Source organism: Melozone crissalis, unplaced genomic scaffold (assembly GCF_028551555.1).
Source record: "Melozone crissalis strain CALT ecotype California unplaced genomic scaffold, PUWL_Pcris_2 ptg000110l_1, whole genome shotgun sequence".
Lineage (NCBI taxonomy): Eukaryota > Metazoa > Chordata > Aves > Passeriformes > Passerellidae > Melozone > Melozone crissalis.
Genome location: NW_026535887.1, coordinates 2354010 through 2372557, shown reverse-complemented (window position 1 = coordinate 2372557; position 18548 = coordinate 2354010). Strand labels below are relative to the sequence as shown.

At 45.9% G+C, this 18548-nt stretch overlaps 1 protein-coding gene across 1 annotated transcript in view; it reads left to right on the top strand.

The window, feature by feature from the left end:
* PLXNA4 (plexin A4) overlaps positions 1–18548 on the top strand; it is a 502367-nt gene that overhangs the window by 433492 nt on the left and 50327 nt on the right. Inside the window, exons 15-21 of the mRNA XM_054292393.1 lie at positions 235–371; positions 1956–2123; positions 8760–8853; positions 9945–10184; positions 11104–11250; positions 16563–16797; positions 17222–17364. Coding sequence (XP_054148368.1) covers positions 235–371; positions 1956–2123; positions 8760–8853; positions 9945–10184; positions 11104–11250; positions 16563–16797; positions 17222–17364 — 1164 coding nt within the window. The remainder of the gene's footprint in view (positions 1–234; positions 372–1955; positions 2124–8759; positions 8854–9944; positions 10185–11103; positions 11251–16562; positions 16798–17221; positions 17365–18548) is intronic.

Below are 18548 nucleotides of genomic sequence, written 5' to 3'. Positions count from 1 at the left end.
ATTTTGGAGGAGTGAGAACAGACTGGGGTTGGGTCTGAACTCATCCCACCAACCTGGCATTCGAGCAGAGGGTCTCTGACAGGTCTGGATCACCCCAGGCTCCTTTATCAGCCAGATGTGGCCAACTTCAGAATTACCCTGATTAATCCTTGGGGGTGCCTCCCTCTCTCCAGCACTGACAGGAGAGGGAAGGTCCCTGTGCTGTGTCTCCAACACCTCCCTTTGCCTCCACAGACTCTGACCCTCTCTGACCTGAAGCCGAAGCGAGGACCAGTGTCGGGTGGCACCCAGGTGACAATCACAGGCAACAACCTCAACGCTGGCAGCAATGTCATTGTGACCTTTGGGAGACAGCCCTGCCTCTTCTACAGGTACAGATGAGCCCTCCCTGCTGCTCATGCCTGAGTGTGAAAGATTAAATGCCAATTAAAGGCAGGAAACTTCTCCTGCAGCCCTGACACCTTGTCCCTCAAGCGCCTCCTTTGCTGCAACAGGACTTGTGCATTCTGCACCATGCACAGCCTTGCTGGCCATGTTTTTGGGGAAAGAAAATAGGATTTATTTCATTGTTTTGACTAGTATTTGATGTGCTTTTTCCCGTGGCCTCTTGTCAGATTTCAGTACAATTCTCCACGGTCCTGCGCTCCGCTACTTGCTCTGGGAGTGCGTCGTTTAAAAGATTCATTTTCATGTCCCTGCTTTAGTGGAGGTGACAAAGAAAATCTGACAACATCAGTTCGAAGTACTAAACCACCTCCCTTTTATCCCAGAATAGTCCTGTAGTGCTAAGAAATGAATGATTTGCAACATTTCAGCTCTGTGTTGGCTCCTGCTCAATGGCGCTTCAGAGAGGCTTAATGTCAGTGTTACCTGCTGGATGTTCCCTGATCCCTGTGAGAATGAGCCTGAATCCCATTCCCAGGGGCTCCTGCAGCTCCAAACTACCCAGAGCAACACATTTTGCTGCCAGTAGAGATGGGGGCTGAAGATGAAGTTGGCACATTTCTCCCAAATATGTCCTTGGCAGAGGAAGAGCTCATTCGCAGGAGACCTGGGAGCACTGCCCTGGGGCAATGCCCTTCCCTCTCCTGGCTGTGGGGATCCTCTTTAGCAGCCTGTCATGGCTGTGGAGTGATCCAGCATCCAAAATTCAGCAGGGTGAAGTCACAGCCTGTGATTTGAAATGCCAAGTGGGAGCCACAGCTGCTTGGAGATGCTCGCTGAAGGCTGGGGAATTTTAGGAGGGATTGAGCACTGTCTTTTGGGGGAATTCAGAGGGCACCTGGAGGGTGCAGTCATTGGAGGTGGCTTACACCCCATTTTAGGGGTATAAGGTGAGGCTGCATCACAAATCACAGGACTGGGAAGTCTGAGAATGGTTAGTGCCCAGATTTTTGACTCATTTTGAAAGAAATGCAGACCTGGAGCTGGGTATGAGCCCTGCCAAAAAGGAAAGGTTTATGCAGAATCCTCTTTAATCATAAAATGCTTCCCACTGTATTACCACTTCCAGAGGTCCCAGGCATGCTGCAAACTGCACTTAAAACAAGACTTAGAGTCCTAATGCAAAGCAAACTTTATGATCCCAGGCTGCAAAGCTGAGGTGCAAACACCCCTTTTACGAGCTGCTGCTGCACATGTCTGCAGGCAGGAAGGAAACATCCATCAAATGTTTAATCACAGAGAAATACTTCTGCAGAGAGGCCTGCTTTGGACTGCCCTTGGGGTTCAGATTTTGCTCTGAGTCCTGAGAGATGAGGGCTCTTGTGGTTTTGTTTAAACCAGCGAAAAGGCAATGCCACTTCCCCAGAGACTGCTACAGGAACACAAATGGTTCACACTGAGTTCCACCTCTTCAGTGCACAGGTTTGGGCCACAGGACATGAGAATAAATATCTGGGCTCTTTTTGGCACCATTTTGCTGCTGGTTCACTTTTACTTTCTCCTCCTCCCAGGAGATCCACCAAGCACATTGTCTGTAACACCACGGCCTCCTATGAAGGCTTTGAGAAGGTGAAGGTGTCTGTGAGAGTGGACAAGGCCAAGATACATCAGGAGCTGCACTATGAATATGTAGAGGATCCCACCATCCTGAGGATCGAGCCTGAGTGGAGCATCTTCAGGTGAGAATCCCAGGAAAACCCTTCTCCCAACTCCCATGGTTTTTTAAAGGAGCACTGCCCTGATAACTTTGGCCCTTGGTGTAGAAAACTCCAAGCATTGGAGCTTGGAAGGCAAAAGCATTGCTTTCCAAGCATTGTGTCCACCAAGAATTTGTGCAGTGATACTTTCCAAAGCCAATAGATCCCTCAGGGTGGATTAGAGTGAAATGACACTGAATAATTAGTGTTTGTATAATATAATAGATATGTAAATATATATATATATGTATATATATATATATATATATGTATAGATATATAGATATATAGATATATATTATATATGTGTAAATATATATATATTATATTTATATATATATAGGTTTATTTTAGAACAATTTGGTTTTAAGGGAAAGCAGCTACAAAGCCATTCTGGTTGTTATTATCTCCAACAATATGAAAATACAAAAGCCTAAAAATATCACATAAGAAAAAGCACAAGGAAGAAAAGGAAAGGATGAGAGTAGAAAGATTGCACCACTCATAGGCTCCACAGAACTTGGTCATTGCAATTTTGATGTCTGTCAGTTGAAGTGATGGTCACAGACTCGATCCATCAGAGGACAAGGGGCATCCCAAAGAAATGATGAAGAAAATTCTCAGAACACAACCTCTCTTGGGTTTATACTCAGGTGGGAATACCCAGCAGGGAGTTTCCCACTGGATGGTGGAAAGCTGTGGATCAGGGGCACCTGGATGATGGTGGATCATCCAGGTGGATGTGGTGGATCATGAGTTTTTTACACCTTCTAAGTCAACACAGCTGCCTCTTGCACCAGCCCAGCTCACTCCATCAGAGTTTAGCTTTTATATTTTTCACATTCTGTGCTGCTTTAGTGTATGGGTCTGAGCTTCACATTCAGGGATGGTGAGCTCTGTGCACAGAGCAGGGAGACAAAACAATTCCTGCTCCAGCTGGGCACCAAGGACAAATGCCCCAAATCTCAGCCCAGGAGCACAAACCCCGTGGGCTGCAGAGAGAAAAACAAGCAGGGTGGGACTGCCTGGGCTAAAGCTGGGATGGGACAATGAACTGCAAGGTGCAAATGGAGCAGAACTGACCCCAGGGAGAGACCCCGGGAGCGCTCGTGCATTTTGGGGCCGTTTTGGGTCATCTTGGGTGCAGCCCTGGCTGGGCTCTGGTGCTGCCCAAGGTGCATCCATGGAGGAGATCCTGTGAATGAATCCCTGCTTTATTCTGGAACTATGCCCAGCCTCTGCTCTAGCTCAGCCTTCTCAAGGCATCACACTTGATAAGGACAAAGTTCCTCCTCCCAGAGTTCACCTCTTTCCTTATCTGGTCCCACACCAGCTGCAGCCTGAGCTGGGCTGAGCCTGGCCCTGGCACCTGGGTGGATGCTTTGCCCATGGCAGCTTCCCCTGAGTGTTTGAGCATCCCAGTGTCTCTTCTGGAATCACATTCTTCTCCCTAGACCTGGGAGGACTGGACAATTGTATCACATTTGTCTTATCCCAAGTTCCCTCCACACTCCAAATTCTGTTTATAGGTGTATTTGGGGAGGGGTGGCTTCAGTGGTCACGGATGAGCAGCTGCTTCTTTGGAGTTTGCTACAGTGGGAAAAAGCCTTTCCATGATTTTATCAATATTTAAGCCAAGAACCATTTCATTCTCTCACAGTTTGCAAGCTGCAATTCCTACCTTTCCCATAGCCTTCATAGACTTGAAATTTTACATTTTTCATAACTCTCATAGACTTGAAATTCCCACATTTCTCAGAGCCTTCTTGGACTTGAAATTTCTACATTTCCCCCAGCCCTCATGGACTTAAAATTCCTATATTTCACACAGCTTTAATGGAATTGAAATTTCTACATTTCCCACAGCCTTCATGGCCTTGATGCCTCAGTACTAAGCTCTGCCTGCTTGGCCATGGTGCCTAGAAGCCCCAGGGCTCTGTCCTGAGATGAAACACAAAGGGAGCCCTGCTCCCTGCCCCATCCAAGAGCCTTTCTCCTCGTTAGGGATCCCTTTTTCTCCTCACCCCCTTGATGCTGCTTTGGTGAATTCACAGGGTTCACATGAAGGTGCCTGAGAGCAGCGTTTGCCCTGGTTGTGGAAAGCATCAAAGTGATGCCCAAACTCTCAGAAGCCTGGAGGAATGGCCTCAGGAAGGGAGAAATTGGTCATTAAATGCACTGGTATTTCCTTGAAAAGATACAAAATAAGAAATCTTAGTCTCCCCTCATTCATCCAGGGCAGCTCTCTGCTTCCCTGTCAAACTTGACTGATTGGAGTCCCTGGGGATTAGGAGCAGGGCTTGTAAATCCCCCCACTTCAGCTCCCATCCCAAAGATGTTTTCACAAATCAATTAGTGCCTTTAATTACCGTGAGGGAATTTACTGATTTAGCCGGATTGAGTCTTTGCACGTTGGGCTTGAAGCTTTAATGTCAGGATTTTCCATTTGGGGCTTTTATTTCCAGTCAGAGTCCAGGTTATCAGTGAAATGAGAAATCACTTTACTCCCTCAGAAAGCCAGTTCAGTGCTGCTTAAAAAGGTGCAAGATTGACAGCCGAGGAGAGTGAATTCCTGAAAATCCCCTGGAAAGCTGCAGCACAGGGACCTTCCTCTTCCTCTCTGGCCTCAGGTGTGTCAGCAAAGCTTTGCCCAGCCTGCAGGTGCAGGGACTCTGTGTCCCATGGCTGGATGGGTGGGATGTCCCATCCCAAATCCCAGAAAAAATGAAAATAAGGGTGAGGTGCTTGTTTAGGCGGTACTGGGTTATTTGTAGGGTGTGTAGCTGCTGGGATGGATGGGATCTCCCATCTCAAATCCCCCAAAAATGGAAATAAGGGTGAGGTGCTTGTTTAGGGGGTACTGGGTTATTTGTGGGATGTGTAGCTGCTAGGATGGATGGGATCTCCCATCCCAAATCCCCCAAAAATGGAAATAAGGGTGAGGTGTTTGTTTAGGGGGTACTGGGTTATTTGTGGGGTGTGTAGCTGCTGGGATGGATGGCTGGGACTGCACGTCTCATCACTCATGCAATTATTAAGGCTGGAAAAGACCTCTAAGATAATTGTCTCCAATTCTTTACCCAGCACTGACATGTTCACCACCAAAATGTGTCGCCAAGTGACACATCCACGCAACTTTTGAACACTTCCAGGGATTATTTGAGCATAGGGGGATGGAGCATTTTTTGGGTACAACCTCTCCTCTTTGCTTTCTTCATCTGAGATCAGGAAGCATCAACTTGAGCATTTTTAACCAGACCTCTCCAATTTCATCCTCCTTCTTAAGCACTTTTGAGTCCTTCCAAAGGTGCACAACCCTGGAGAGAGAAGATGGAATATCCAGGATTACCATGGGGATTTGTGGTGTCAGGGACAGTTTTAGGTGCTATAACTGTGGGACCGAGCTGTTCCCAGGGAGAGATGATTGCCACTAAACCAGCTTTGCAAAACCAGTGAAGGAATGCACCAAGCCTGGCTTAAAACCTTTGTTTTTCAAAACAATAAAGAAAATATTACTGCCAATTTATTTCCATAGCCAAAAAAAAAGTCACACTGGGTTGGCAAGTAAATAAAATTTTATGAGCTCCATTAATACTTTTGATCTGGGTTTGATTTGAGTTACATCCAGCAATTACCTGAGTCTGAAGGCAGAAAATGATACTCAGGGTCTTTTGGGGCAATAAACTGTTAAATTCTGAGGGCTTTTGGCACCTCTGTTATTTTGCTGGGCAGCAGAAAGGTCTCCAGGCTCTGCTCTCACCTGGCTGAGCATCCAGATGCCAATGGCCAGTGATTTTCAAGGCAAGAAACATTTTTATTTCCTTTATTTTCAAGCCAGAGAGGGTTTGGGGGTGATTTTAAGTCTTCAGCAAACAAAAAACTGCTTTACCTTTTTTCTTCCTCTCTATCTGGTTGGGCGCTGTGGTTGTGTTTATTACCTGTGGTCTGAGCCTGCAAGCTCAGATTCCAACCCAAATAGAGGATATTTAACTCGTGGGTTTAAAGCTGTGTGCACAGATTTGGTTGAATAAATAAAAGGATTTGTCTTTATATAGACACACATATCTGTAGGTGTGTTCACACATTGGATTTTTGTGGAACACATAAAACTTTTAGCCAAGTAAAGATATAAAATCCCTTCTAGTTTAAATCAGCAGAGATTAATTATAATATATATATTATATATATGCTATATATATATATAAATATAATATATATAATATATATACTATATGCACTATATATAATATATATTATATATATAGTATATATAATATATATATTATATATGCGTAATCTATATAATATATGTACTATATATAATATATATTATTTATGGTAGTAATTATGTTATCATTAAATTATACAATAATAGCAATAAAATTATATTTTTATCAATAATATAAATGCACACAGCCAAAATTCAGAAGATCCAGGACAGTGGAGAAAGAACAATTTGGTTTATCCACTTTTGAGTGTTGAAGAATTCTCTCTAGATTATGTCAGGAATCTTTACATGGAAGCTGACTTTTGGAGAGAGGATATTTTTTTCTGTAAAGCAGGGAAGGTCTTTTGTAAGACATGTGACTTCATCAGGATCCCTTGTGCATTCAAAAAAACTCACCCAGATCTTATAGAAACAGCAAAATGTGGGTTTGCTCAGTAAAATTTCCCACTATAGCTGATATTTCAGAGAGAAAAAACTTGAGATACTCTGCAAAACTCAAGGTCAAATATTGCCCTAAGCATGGACCAGTCCAGCCCTTGAGTGAAAGACCACGAGGAGCCTCCCAGAAAAGTGTCCCCCAACATCTGCTGAGAGATGTGGTTGTGCCAATTCTCTCTGGATAAACCCCAAAAGTGCTTGGTTCATCAGTGTGGGTACCACTGGAGGGGCTGGAGCAGAGCTCACCCAAACCTGGCAGCTCTCCTGTGTGTGTTTGCATTCACTCCTGCTGATTAATAATGGAAGATAAATCAGGAGCACTGAAAACAAAGGTCAGAAACGAGGGAGATTTGCTGCCTTCTTCCTCCCAGGGTGTTTATTCTCTGGTGTTTTCTCATTTATAATGCACATGCCTCACCTTTCCTCTATGTGCAGCTTTACCTGGGGGCAGGAAAGGGATTCTGAGCTTTCTTCTCACAGCCCCATTGATTTCCACATGGCCTCCCCTTCCCAGCAGGAAATAAACTGCATCCTGGACAGTTTCCAAAGGGAGTTACGGAGGCAGGTGCTGAAACTGCTGAGAGCACTGATCACCCTGGGAAACCCTCAGAGATGGGGCTGTGTGCTGACGGCAAATCCTCCTCCTGTCGTGGCTGGGGGAGCCCTGACAGGTGAATGTAGGGGGATACAGTAGGGGTGATATAAAATGTAATCCTATCCCCTAAAGAGTTGCAGCTGAGCCAATTACTAAAGATTGGAAGCAGGCCTGATGTTAACAGGCCACACCTGTACCCAATAAGAGCAGCGTTATAAAAGAGTGGATTGGTGGGATCTGGAGTCAGTTGGCTGCTGTGAGGACCAGGAATAGTCAGTGCTTAGAGGAGCTGCCTGTGAGAAACATGGAGGAGGTATGAAACTCTGGTGGTACGGAATCCTTGCACTATAATGATAATAGAACTCTTGATATATAAGACAACAGGTGAAGGTTTTGCTTTCTTGGACATCTCTTCTCCTTTCAGCCCTGGAACATTCTGCCCCCACCAGCCCTGCATCAATACCCAGAGGTTGCCTCACATGGCAGTTTCAGCAAGCATTTTTCTTCACTTATTTTAAGAGCCTAAATGAGAGATGTGGGACTCCAGAGGCTCTCCAAAATGCAGTTTATTGTATCCAAGATGTCACAACAGTCCAGGGTTGTGGGTGACAGAGCCTGTGCATGCAGCTGTCAGCTCCAGCTGCAGGCAGGCCTGGAGACCCTTTGGTTTTGGTTACAATGCATTATAGACTTTTCTTTGCTGAGCAACTTCATACATTATCAACCAATCTATACCTTAACTGTTATCTATAGCCTATCATGACTACTGTAATTACCATATTCATGTTACTGTTCTCCAGTCACTCAAAGTTAGTGCATTACAGTTTAAGCTAGAAGCTGTTTTTCAGTTTTCTTGCAGTGGAAAATTCTGAGACCTTTTTTCTGCTTGCACCATTTGCTGCCTTGTTTGCCTGTGCTATCTTTGTGCTTGGTAAAAACATCTTGTTTGGGGTGGGTTTATCCTTTGCTCTAAGCCATAAAACCCCTTCTAACTAACACACCCTTTGCCTCCTTGGTTATCCAGTGAGACTGGCTCAGCAATTCTTTCCTTCTAGATCAAAACTTGCTTCCAACTCTATTCCTTCATCAGACTCCACATTTAAAAATCTTTCTGCTAAGCATACATATCTGTGAGACTTTCTTGTCAAACTTTCATCCTTCCCAACAACTTATTTCTCCCCTTATGAATGAATGAAAACTTTTTGTGTTGTTCTTCCTTCCCTCTCTATGGGACTATGAGATGTGGTCAGACACTTTGCAACCAACATTTAGGAACACAGATCACCCATTCCTGGTGTGATGAGCTCTGACATCCCTCACCTGGGTTTCTTTTTTAATTCCATTTCTTATTCTCCAGTGGCAACACTCCCATTGCTGTGTGGGGAACTCACCTGGACCTCATCCAAAACCCCCAGATCCGGGCAAAGCACGGTGGAAAGGAGCATGTCAATGTGAGTATGACTGCAGAGCTGGACTATTGGTAATATTCCAATAGGACCGGACATGCCACGCTGGAGACAGGGCCTGGCTGACACCTCTGGAGCTTGAAATCTCCTATTGCAGCCCAAAAAAGAGGGCATGGTTTGATTCCAGAAATATTACCCCATCCCTGAAGGACACACACAGAAAAAAAGGTTTTTGGCAGGGCTGGAACCAAACTTCAGGGTCTTCTGAGACCTTCACCTTTGTTTTTGCTTCTCCAGCTTGCTGGGATTAATTTCAGGTAACCTGATATCCAAACTGAGCATAACTGAGCATGCACTGCACAAACACTTTTGGAAAAACAACCAGAGTGAGAGACCTGATTGCAAGGTGGCAGCAAGGTTTTTACTAATCTGTGCTGTGCAAAAAATAAGGGAAGAATCTTCTATTTCCAGAAGGAAACAAAGTCGGGGAAGATTCTGATGCTGGCAACAGAGTCTGAGCTCTCTCAAGAGGCACAGGAGGCCCTGTTGCAGTGCAAACTGCTCCATACACCTGCCCCAGCAAGGCTTTCCTAACCTTGATTGTGTGGTGGGGAATAAGATAAAAATAACCCATGGGAGTCTGCTCCTCCCTCTCCCTGAGATCCGTCTGCCCACCAGGAAGGGTGGGGGCATTTCCATAAACACTCCTTGGTTTGTGTCTCCTTCCCCAGAACTGTGAGGTGCAGCACATATATGACCTTCCGGGGTCCCTATTTCCCTAAATACTCCTTGTTTTGGGTCTCTTTACCCAGAACTGTGAGATGCAGAACAGCACAGAGATGACCTGCCAGGGTCCCTATTCCCATTAATATTTTGTGTCTCTTTCCCCAGAACTGTGAGGTGCAGCACAGCGATGACCTGCCAGGGTCCCTATTCCCATAAACATTCAGTGTTTTTGGTTTCTCTTTCCCCAGAACTGTGAGGTGCAGAACAGCACAGAGATCACTTCCCAGGGTCCCTATTCCCATAAACATTTTGGGTTTCTCTTTCCCCAGAACTGTGAGGTGCAGAACAGCACAGAGATCACTTCCCAGGGTCCCTATTCCCATAAACATTTTGGGTTTCTCTTTCCCCAGAACTGTGAGGTGCAGAACAGCACAGAGATGACCTGTCAGGCCCCAGCTCTGGCTGTGGACCCCAATCACCAGTCTGAGCTCGCCGAGCGCCCGGAGGAATTTGGCTTCATCCTTGACAATGTGCAGTCCCTGCTGATCCTCAACAAAACCAACTTCACCTACTATCCCAACCCCATCTTTGAGGTTTTCAATCCCTCAGGGATCCTGGAGCTGAAGCCTGGAAGTCCCATTATCCTGAAGGTGAGATGGGCTCCAAGGACTGGACTGAAATTCTGCCTCTCTGTGCCTGCCCGCACCCCCATAAATCATCCTGATTGCACCCCAGAAATTTCCTCTATTCTTCCATTCCAACCATATCAGAGTCACCATCAGCAAACACGAAGCACTGCCCACAATCATAACTAAAAATTATAAACCCCTGGGTGCAGCCTAAATTTGCACCCACTGCTGTTCACCAGAGACCATCTTCTACCCTTGCAATGTGGTTGATGGTGAAATATTCAACTCTGTTTCATTTCTTGTTAATTCAAGACCTTCCTCTTCCCTTTGTTTTAACCCAAATCAGTCCCTTGAAATTTCTGTAAGCTTCACAGCAGTACAGAGAAGGAATTTTATGATGCAGCATTTCTGTATCACTATTTTTACACTGTGAATATGCAAAGAGGTTGTTTTACCTGCAGATACTTTTTACATGTTTGGAAAGGGGTCTGACTTGCTTGCCTGCCTATGCTTAGTGAGGGCTTTATCGTGCAGGACTTAGATGGAGCATTTCCCACTCAGCTGCAGAGAGGGAGGAGCAGGACAGGCTGTTGTGACTGCTTTGAGTCTGTGACCACTCATGCTGTTCTCTGCGTGAGTTCCTAAATTGGCTTTTCCTCTCTGTGTGAGCAAATGGCAAGCTACAAATGTCATAATGGAATCATATTTAGCTTGGAAGGGACCTTAAAGACCATCTCATTCCAACCCCCTGCCATGGGCAGGGACACTTTCCATTAGACCAGGTTGCTCCAAGCCCCATCCATCCAACCTGGCCTGGAGCAGTGATCCCATCAAATGCAGTATCAACACTTGCATCCCAAGAATGAACCAGAGGGGGAAAGAGAACTCTTTCCTGGTGTTTATTTGGTTATTTTGGGGTGTGATGTTCCTCTCTGTGCAGGGCAGGAATCTGATCCCACCTGTGGCAGGAGGCAACGCCAGGCTGAACTACACCGTGCTGGTGGGGGAGAAGCCCTGTGCGGTGACCGTGTCAGACGTGCAGCTCCTCTGTGAGTCCCCAAACCTCATTGGGAGGCACAAGGTGATGGTAAGTGATGCCTGACCCCCAGCCCCTTCTCCCTGGGTGGTTTGAGAGGGCACAGCAGAGCTGGAGAGCTGGCAGAGGGCTCCAAGGGGTTTGCATCACTGCTTGAGTTCCCAGAAACATCAAGACCCCTTCTTCATATAGTATTCTCATCAAGGGTAACTTGGAGAGGTACAACAATGGAAAAGTGACCTGGAGGTCTTTGTGGGCAGTGAGACACTTTTCATGATCAAACCCCAGTAGGGGAGTTTGCCTCTCTTCTGTTTTTGTATGGGCTGTATGAACCTTGAATTCTCATGTGAGATCACGTGTAACATGTTCCTACAGGAAAGTGTTAAATTCAGCACAGTCCCCATCACTTTGTTGACAGGATGGTGACTAAAATTTGCCTTTATGTAAGAGAGAAAAAAAACCAAAAAAACAGCATGTGGACAGTAGTGTGACTGGACTCCAGAATTTTGAGTTCTATAAAACTCAGTGTGCTCCTACAAATCCTTCCTGGATGAAGAATGGACCTGGTGATTACATCAGAGGGAGCTTCTCCTCCTCTCACTGTTTATTTATTTACTCCTTTTTTTTCACTTTCCTCTCAATAATTTGAATTCCTTGATGCTGGTGCTTGATAAACATCATATCAGCAAACACCCTGGAGTTGTACCAAGCTGTGGGTGGGAACAACAAAAGCTGACAACTGACATCAGTGTTTCTCGTTCCTTGTGAACAACTGTTCTTCTGTTGTGCCTCCCAAAGCTGTATCTGTCACATATTAATTTATTTATTTATTTCAGTGCAATGAGACTCAGAGAGTTTGATCTTTAAAAAGATTTTTCTGGGAACTTTGAAGAAAGCAGAGCTCATGATGACCATTCTGGGTCTTGTTTGTGGCTGCTGCTGGGATCCCTTGTAGTGGCTACTTAACTTCTCTGTGCCAAAGTTTGTCATCTGGAAAATAGAGGCAATAATCCTCTCCAGCCATGCAAATACACCATGACTCTCGATTCATTGCAAAGCACATTAAGACTCTCCAAGAAGAGCAATAATGAAGTGAGAGATTTTCTCTGTGTGAAAACCAAAGCTTTTGAGCATGGCAATAAATGTTCCCTGTAATTTTCATGGATATGATTAAACATATGGTTAGTCAGAGACGGACAAAGCCAATCCTGGGGAGACAAAACTCAAAGCTAGGTGAGCAATAATCAACCCCTGGGGATCCAGGATGATGGCATCTGGCCAGGCTGCACTAATTGGGAAGACTCCCCTGCTCCTGCAGCTTTGGACAGTTTAAGTGAAGCAAAGATTAAAAAACAATCCCTTTTTGATTGTTTTTTATTTTGATGCTGGTGAAATGAGGGATACTGCTGGGAAACTGGGAAGATGATGGTGGTGCTCAAGGATGGACTTTGCATCTGGAACCAGGGCTGGAAAATGCCTCCTCCAGCATGGCACAGCATCTCTGCTGCTCAGGCTGGGACCACGTTTCACACAAACTGATGCCTCACGTTTTAGCTTTTCTATTTTTCACATTCTGTGCTGCTTTAGTGTGTGGGTCTGGGCTTCATATGGGATGGTGAGCTCTGTGCCCAGAGCAGGGAGACAAAACAATTCCTGCTCCAGCTGGGCACCAAGGACAAATGCCCCAAATCTCAGCCCAGGAGCACAAACCCCGTGGGCTGCAGAGAGAAAAACAAGCAGGGTGGGACTGCCTGGGCTGAAGCTGGGATGGGACAATGAACTGCAAGGGGCAAATGGAGCAGAGCTGATCCCAGGGAGAGACCTCGGGAGCGCTCGTGCATTTTGGGGCCATTTTGGTTCATCTTGGGTGCAGCCCTGGCTGGGCTCTGGTGCTGCCCAAGGTGCATCCATGGAGGAGATCCTGTGAATAAATCCCTGCTTTATTCTGCCCAGCTTCTGCTCTAGCTCAGCCTTCTTAACGCATCAAATCATCTTTCTGAGGCCCTGGATAACTGATAGAAGTTCCTCCTCCTGATTTTGCCAAAAATTTACTCTCTGACCTTGAGGAAATTGTTGAACAAACCATTTCTTGCAAAGTGAGGTGGCATAAACTGAGAGGGAGCCATGGGAATGAATCAACTGGTGCAACACAGAGATTATTTCTAAGTGAAGGAGCAGTGGCAATGACACACGTTGATGTCAACACGCTTTTGATCTGTCTTCTTTTGAGCTGTCTTTTACACAATGACAGAGTTAAGTGTTTGAAAAAAAATAGCGAGGAAATAAAAGGTTTGGGTGATGGTTAAAAAGAAGATTGACTAAAACCCAGAGGCAAGTATTTCCAAGGAAAAGAAAGAGATGTGAGAAAAATCCACGAGTGGCTACGCCAGAGAAGGTCTGGAGGGAAAATGTGGAACACATCTGAAGGTTTGCTGGTTTCTGACACAGCCTGGAAAGTACACCAGACTCTGTATAATGAATGGAGAGATGGTCAAATGCAGCAGCTGAAGGTCAGGGCATGATTCATTTCATCCTTAGAGGGATAATTTTATTTGCACCAGGAAAGATGCTCCTTCAGAACTCCTGAACTCCTACAGGTGGCCACTAAGACTTCATTGGAGAAAACATTTAGAACATTTAGTCTAATTTAAGACAAATTCATTATTAATAGTCTTTAAAAATGGCCAGATTGTTGTTCTTTGGTGGGTTCATGGTCAGTCTTCGGGAAGGTAAAATGCGCTTCCTCCAGAGCAACTTGATGGATTAAGAAGTAAAGGACAGCTGTATGTGCATATTTTCTTGTGTTTCTTTTAAAAGCTCACAATAACACTGCAGCCTCATAGGCTTTCTTCTTCAAGAGCCAGATTCCCTCAGATCATGGCAGCTTCACTTGTGGACTGTGAGACCTTCCCAGTGATGAAACCACCTTTGAAGGGGAACACACTGGGCCTGACTTTGAACATCTGCTTTTTTGGAGCTTAGATCCCCTTGTCATGAATGGAGAGAAATGGGAACTTCCACTCAATGAAATGCCTCATCCCAATGTCAAAAGTGTCGGGAGCAGCTCACATAAATCACATCCTGAAAGTGTTTTTTCTCTTTGTTGGCTCTGGAATCATGCTGCAGTGTTGAACTCGGATGAGCACGCGGAATATTTGGTGAGAGAAATGCCACCCATGGAGAGGGGCTGCTCTTCCAGCTTTGAGGATGGATCTGCACTGGGATTTGGGATTGGGGTTGTCTGAGTCTAGTCTGATATTCCTTGAATGGACTCGTCTGACTGCAGGGCTTGGAGAAGGAGAAAATTGGAAAGAATTAAGCAATTTATTGATCCACTGACAGGAAGGAAAGTGTGCGAGCTGTGAGAAAATTTTGGGACAGTGGTCTAAGGCAAAAGGGAGGAACTTGCAGTGCGTGGATTAGGATGTGATTTTGGCAGTTTGCCTTCCCAGTTGAGCAGGCCACATTCCAACAACAAAACTCAGGATTTATAAGTGAGTTTGACCCTCCATCTTGAAATAGATGGGAAAACTCATTACTGCTGCATCCCAACTGTGTGTCTGAGGTTCTTTGGCCACTGAAAATGCTCTACCAAGCCCTTAGTATCATGGTAGCAATTGGTCATCTTGAAACTGTTACGTTTGAAGATGAGTTTAAGATTGGCTTTGTTTTTCATTGTGGACATTTCATCTCTCCAGTCCCCTCCCAAAATGGCATGAGCGGGATGGATGGAAATTAGCAGTTTTTAGACATTCACTTTGGTCTTGTCCATGACATGAGGGTTGTAGTTGTGTCTCTTTGGCCACTGAGGAGCAGCCTACGCCTGGTGGTAAAGCAAAACAACCTTCTTCCCTGAGGCTGAAACAACATCTAGGAGTGATAAAGTCACTGAGATTCAAGTCCCCAAAAAGGGTTGCAGTGGAGAGCACCTGGGAAAATTCATTAATTCATGATTCTGCTCTGTAGTCCCTTCTGCTGGCTCCAGCTGGCCCAGTTTCTTCCTCTGCAGCCTCGAGAGGAAACCTGAGTAGGTGCCTGAGCTGAGATGGGGGAAGCCCTGGGATTAGTAAATGCAGGTAGGCTGGAGATTAACTGAGAGCCAGTGGGATGCAGGACAAGGCTGAACACCAGGCTGGGGTGTGGGGGAGAAACGTGAGGAAATGTAAGGGAGAGCTCCTCACAATGGAGGAAGAAAACAGTTTAATTCCACACTGCAGTGGTCCCAGGTGCAATGGGAGCAGGAAACAGCCATTCCTGGGGTCTTAATTGCATTTCTGCCTGGCAATAAGAGATTGCCCTTTGTGCAGGGCCAGCTGTGCCTCTCTGTGACACAGCTCAGCTGGGGTGAAGTGATGGAGCTCATCATCCTTCAAGCTCTTTGCATGGCACCTTCCCAGCTTTCTGCTGACCTACAACCAGCATTGCCAAAGCACAATACAGACCTAGAAGCCTTTTTGTACTTCAGTCCAGCCAGAACAGCTTTTCTACCACCACTCAAGCTTTGCCTACTCTACAAATAGCTTTGAACAGCCTTGCAGCAGCCTAAAGCCAGTGGTATCCTGTGGGATTCCTGCTGGGAGTGGTGTTCATGTTGTAAAAAAGGGCTCTAAGGGACTTGCTTCAGCAGAACATTTTGCTCAGAACAGGAGTGCTTGCAGGGTTTCTTTCTTTCTTGGTTGTTAAAACCAAGGCCCTTTCACAGGTACTTCTTCCAGAGGCTGGAAGCAGCTATGGAAACCTCTGGAAGTAGATGGAGAACAAAAAGCTGTGTTCAGCTCCTACTGGTGCACATCTGCAGTCACCCTGACAATGTGTGGCTAAGACAGGGGCCGTAAAGGGAATGGGCCAGGCTTTGTGGGGTTTGTGGTGGATCTTCACTATCCCAGAGGCTCCCAAGTAGAGTTTTATCTGGTGGGAGAGTCAAAAGAAAATAGTGACTCTGATTTCTGCAGTCCCACTATACTCAATGGGTCAGCTCTCCTCTGCCCCATTGTGGGGTTAGGACCCATCAAACCACAATTTGAGCTCTGTTTTCTGTGTGTATTTTGGGCCTGAGTGACATCAGTGCCCCACACAACACATCAAGATGGGGTATGAAAAGTCCAGAATGAAACCCAAACTGGTTTGGAGAAATTGTGACTGGTGACTTATCTCACCACAAATCCTTTTGTGGCTGGGTTCATGATGACTCCCAACAGAGGTGATTCTATCATTTCAAGTGTTTTTAAGCTATTCCATATCCAAATACCTCCCTTTTGGCTTGGGAGACAAGGGGCTGTCACCATTCACCTTCAGCCAGAGGGTGACAGAGCTCCTCTGTGCTCCTGCTCAGTTTGACAGTCTCTTTGCTGCTTTCCCTCTAGGCTCGTGTAGGAGGGATGGAGTTCTCCCCAGGGATGGTGTACATCTCCCCAGACAGCCCTCTGAGCTTGCCAGCCATCGTCAGCATCGCGGTGGCCGGCGGACTGCTCATCATCTTCATCGTGGCCGTGCTCATCGCCTACAAGCGCAAGTCCCGGGAGAGCGACCTCACCCTCAAGCGCCTGCAGATGCAGATGGACAACCTGGAGTCCAGGGTGGCCCTGGAGTGCAAAGAAGGTAGGCTGAGGGAGGCATGATGTGTCAGTGTTGGTAGAAGGGAGACATCAGTCATAAAGCTTTGAGCCAAAATCACAGTGTTGAACCACGGTGTTGAACCCTGTGGGTGCGGCTCAGGCCTGGATCTAATCTGACATTCCTTGTTTTCACTTAGTTCAGACTTTCTCCACCCTATCCTAGAGTTCAGGAAAGTTCAGACTTTCTCTCACCCAATCCTCTCCTAACTGGACTTGATAATTCAAAATCCACAGAAAGCCTTGGCACACGTCCCTGGGGAATGGTGACCCTGCTCTCATCCACCTTCTTCCTCTCCACATGTTGCCTTATTCCTTATTCTCAGTCATGAGGGTCAGGGGTTTTTCCCATTCTGGTGAGGCTGATCTGCATTTTCACTGCTCCCTGAGTTGTTCTGTTTTTGTGCCAGCCTTTGCAGAGCTGCAGACAGACATCCATGAGCTGACAAGTGACCTGGATGGAGCTGGGATCCCTTTCCTCGATTACCGAACCTACACGATGAGAGTGCTTTTCCCTGGCATTGAAGATCATCCAGTCCTGAGGGATTTGGAGGTAAAACAACATTTCCTGCTTCTAGCTTCTCTCATGCCTCCCTGTTCAGTCCTAAATTCCAGAGATTCTGTGTCAGTGGTGGGGATGTGATGATTTGATTATGCTGTGTCCTACAAGGGGTGAAACAGGTCCTCATTAAAAATCTGGATTGAAAGAGGAAAAGTTTGCTGTTATTTTAGATCATATTAGATCATAAAATCATTTAGGTTGTAAAAGACCTCCAAGACCATCTGTTCCAATCATCAACCTAAAGCTGTCAATTCCTTCACTAAGTCATGTCCCCCTCTGTGACATCCACACACTTTTTGAAAACCTCTAGGGATTGTGATCCCAGAACTCCCCTAGACAGCTTGTTACACCATGTTTCATCCTTTCAATTAAGAAATTTTTGCAATTTCCAATCTAAACCTCCCCTGGCACAACTTTAAGGCTGTTTCCTCTCATCCTGTCACTTGTTACCTGCTAAATTCTGTCTGATCACTCCCTTATTTGGAAAACTCATAAATCATAGGTTTACTCAATTAAGCTTCTCTTTGGTCTTAACCCTTCTGTGGCTTGAGTTTTTGATTGGATTCAATATTTTCTGCCATGCAGGGGCAAGGAAAACCTGTTGTGTGACAGAGGAGCATGTTTGCCTGTGCCATCCAGCTTTTCATGACCCTCACACTACTATGAGGCCAGGTTTTCTTTATGGCAACCCCTATAAAAATAACCCACCCCTATAAAAATAACCCACTCCTATAAAAATAACCCACCCCTATAAAAATAACCCTCTGCCACTGAGGGAGGTTCACCTTTGCTGCATTCTGGTTTTCAGTGAGGTCAGAAAACACAGTGTCAGTCTGTCCATACACTGCCCACATCTTCCTCCTCCACCCCAACGTTCTGGATGGAGATTTGTGAGACATTGTTCACAAATCTTTGGGTCTACACAGAGCCTGTATCACCTGAGTGGTGACAGGAGCTTGGTGGCAGCCCAGGTGAGGTCTGCCAGGCTAAAATCTGCTCCAGGCTTAGGCAGATGGACAGGCTCTGCTCTAGGAATACCTGGGCTGGAGAATCAGGAGCGACACCACGGCCAAGGTGTTGGCTGAGCTCTCTGCAAAGCCTTTGGCAGGCTCTGAGCTCCAGAGAGGTTCTGGCATAGGCCTGGGAGATTGCTGGAGGCCAGGCCTGGGCTTGGT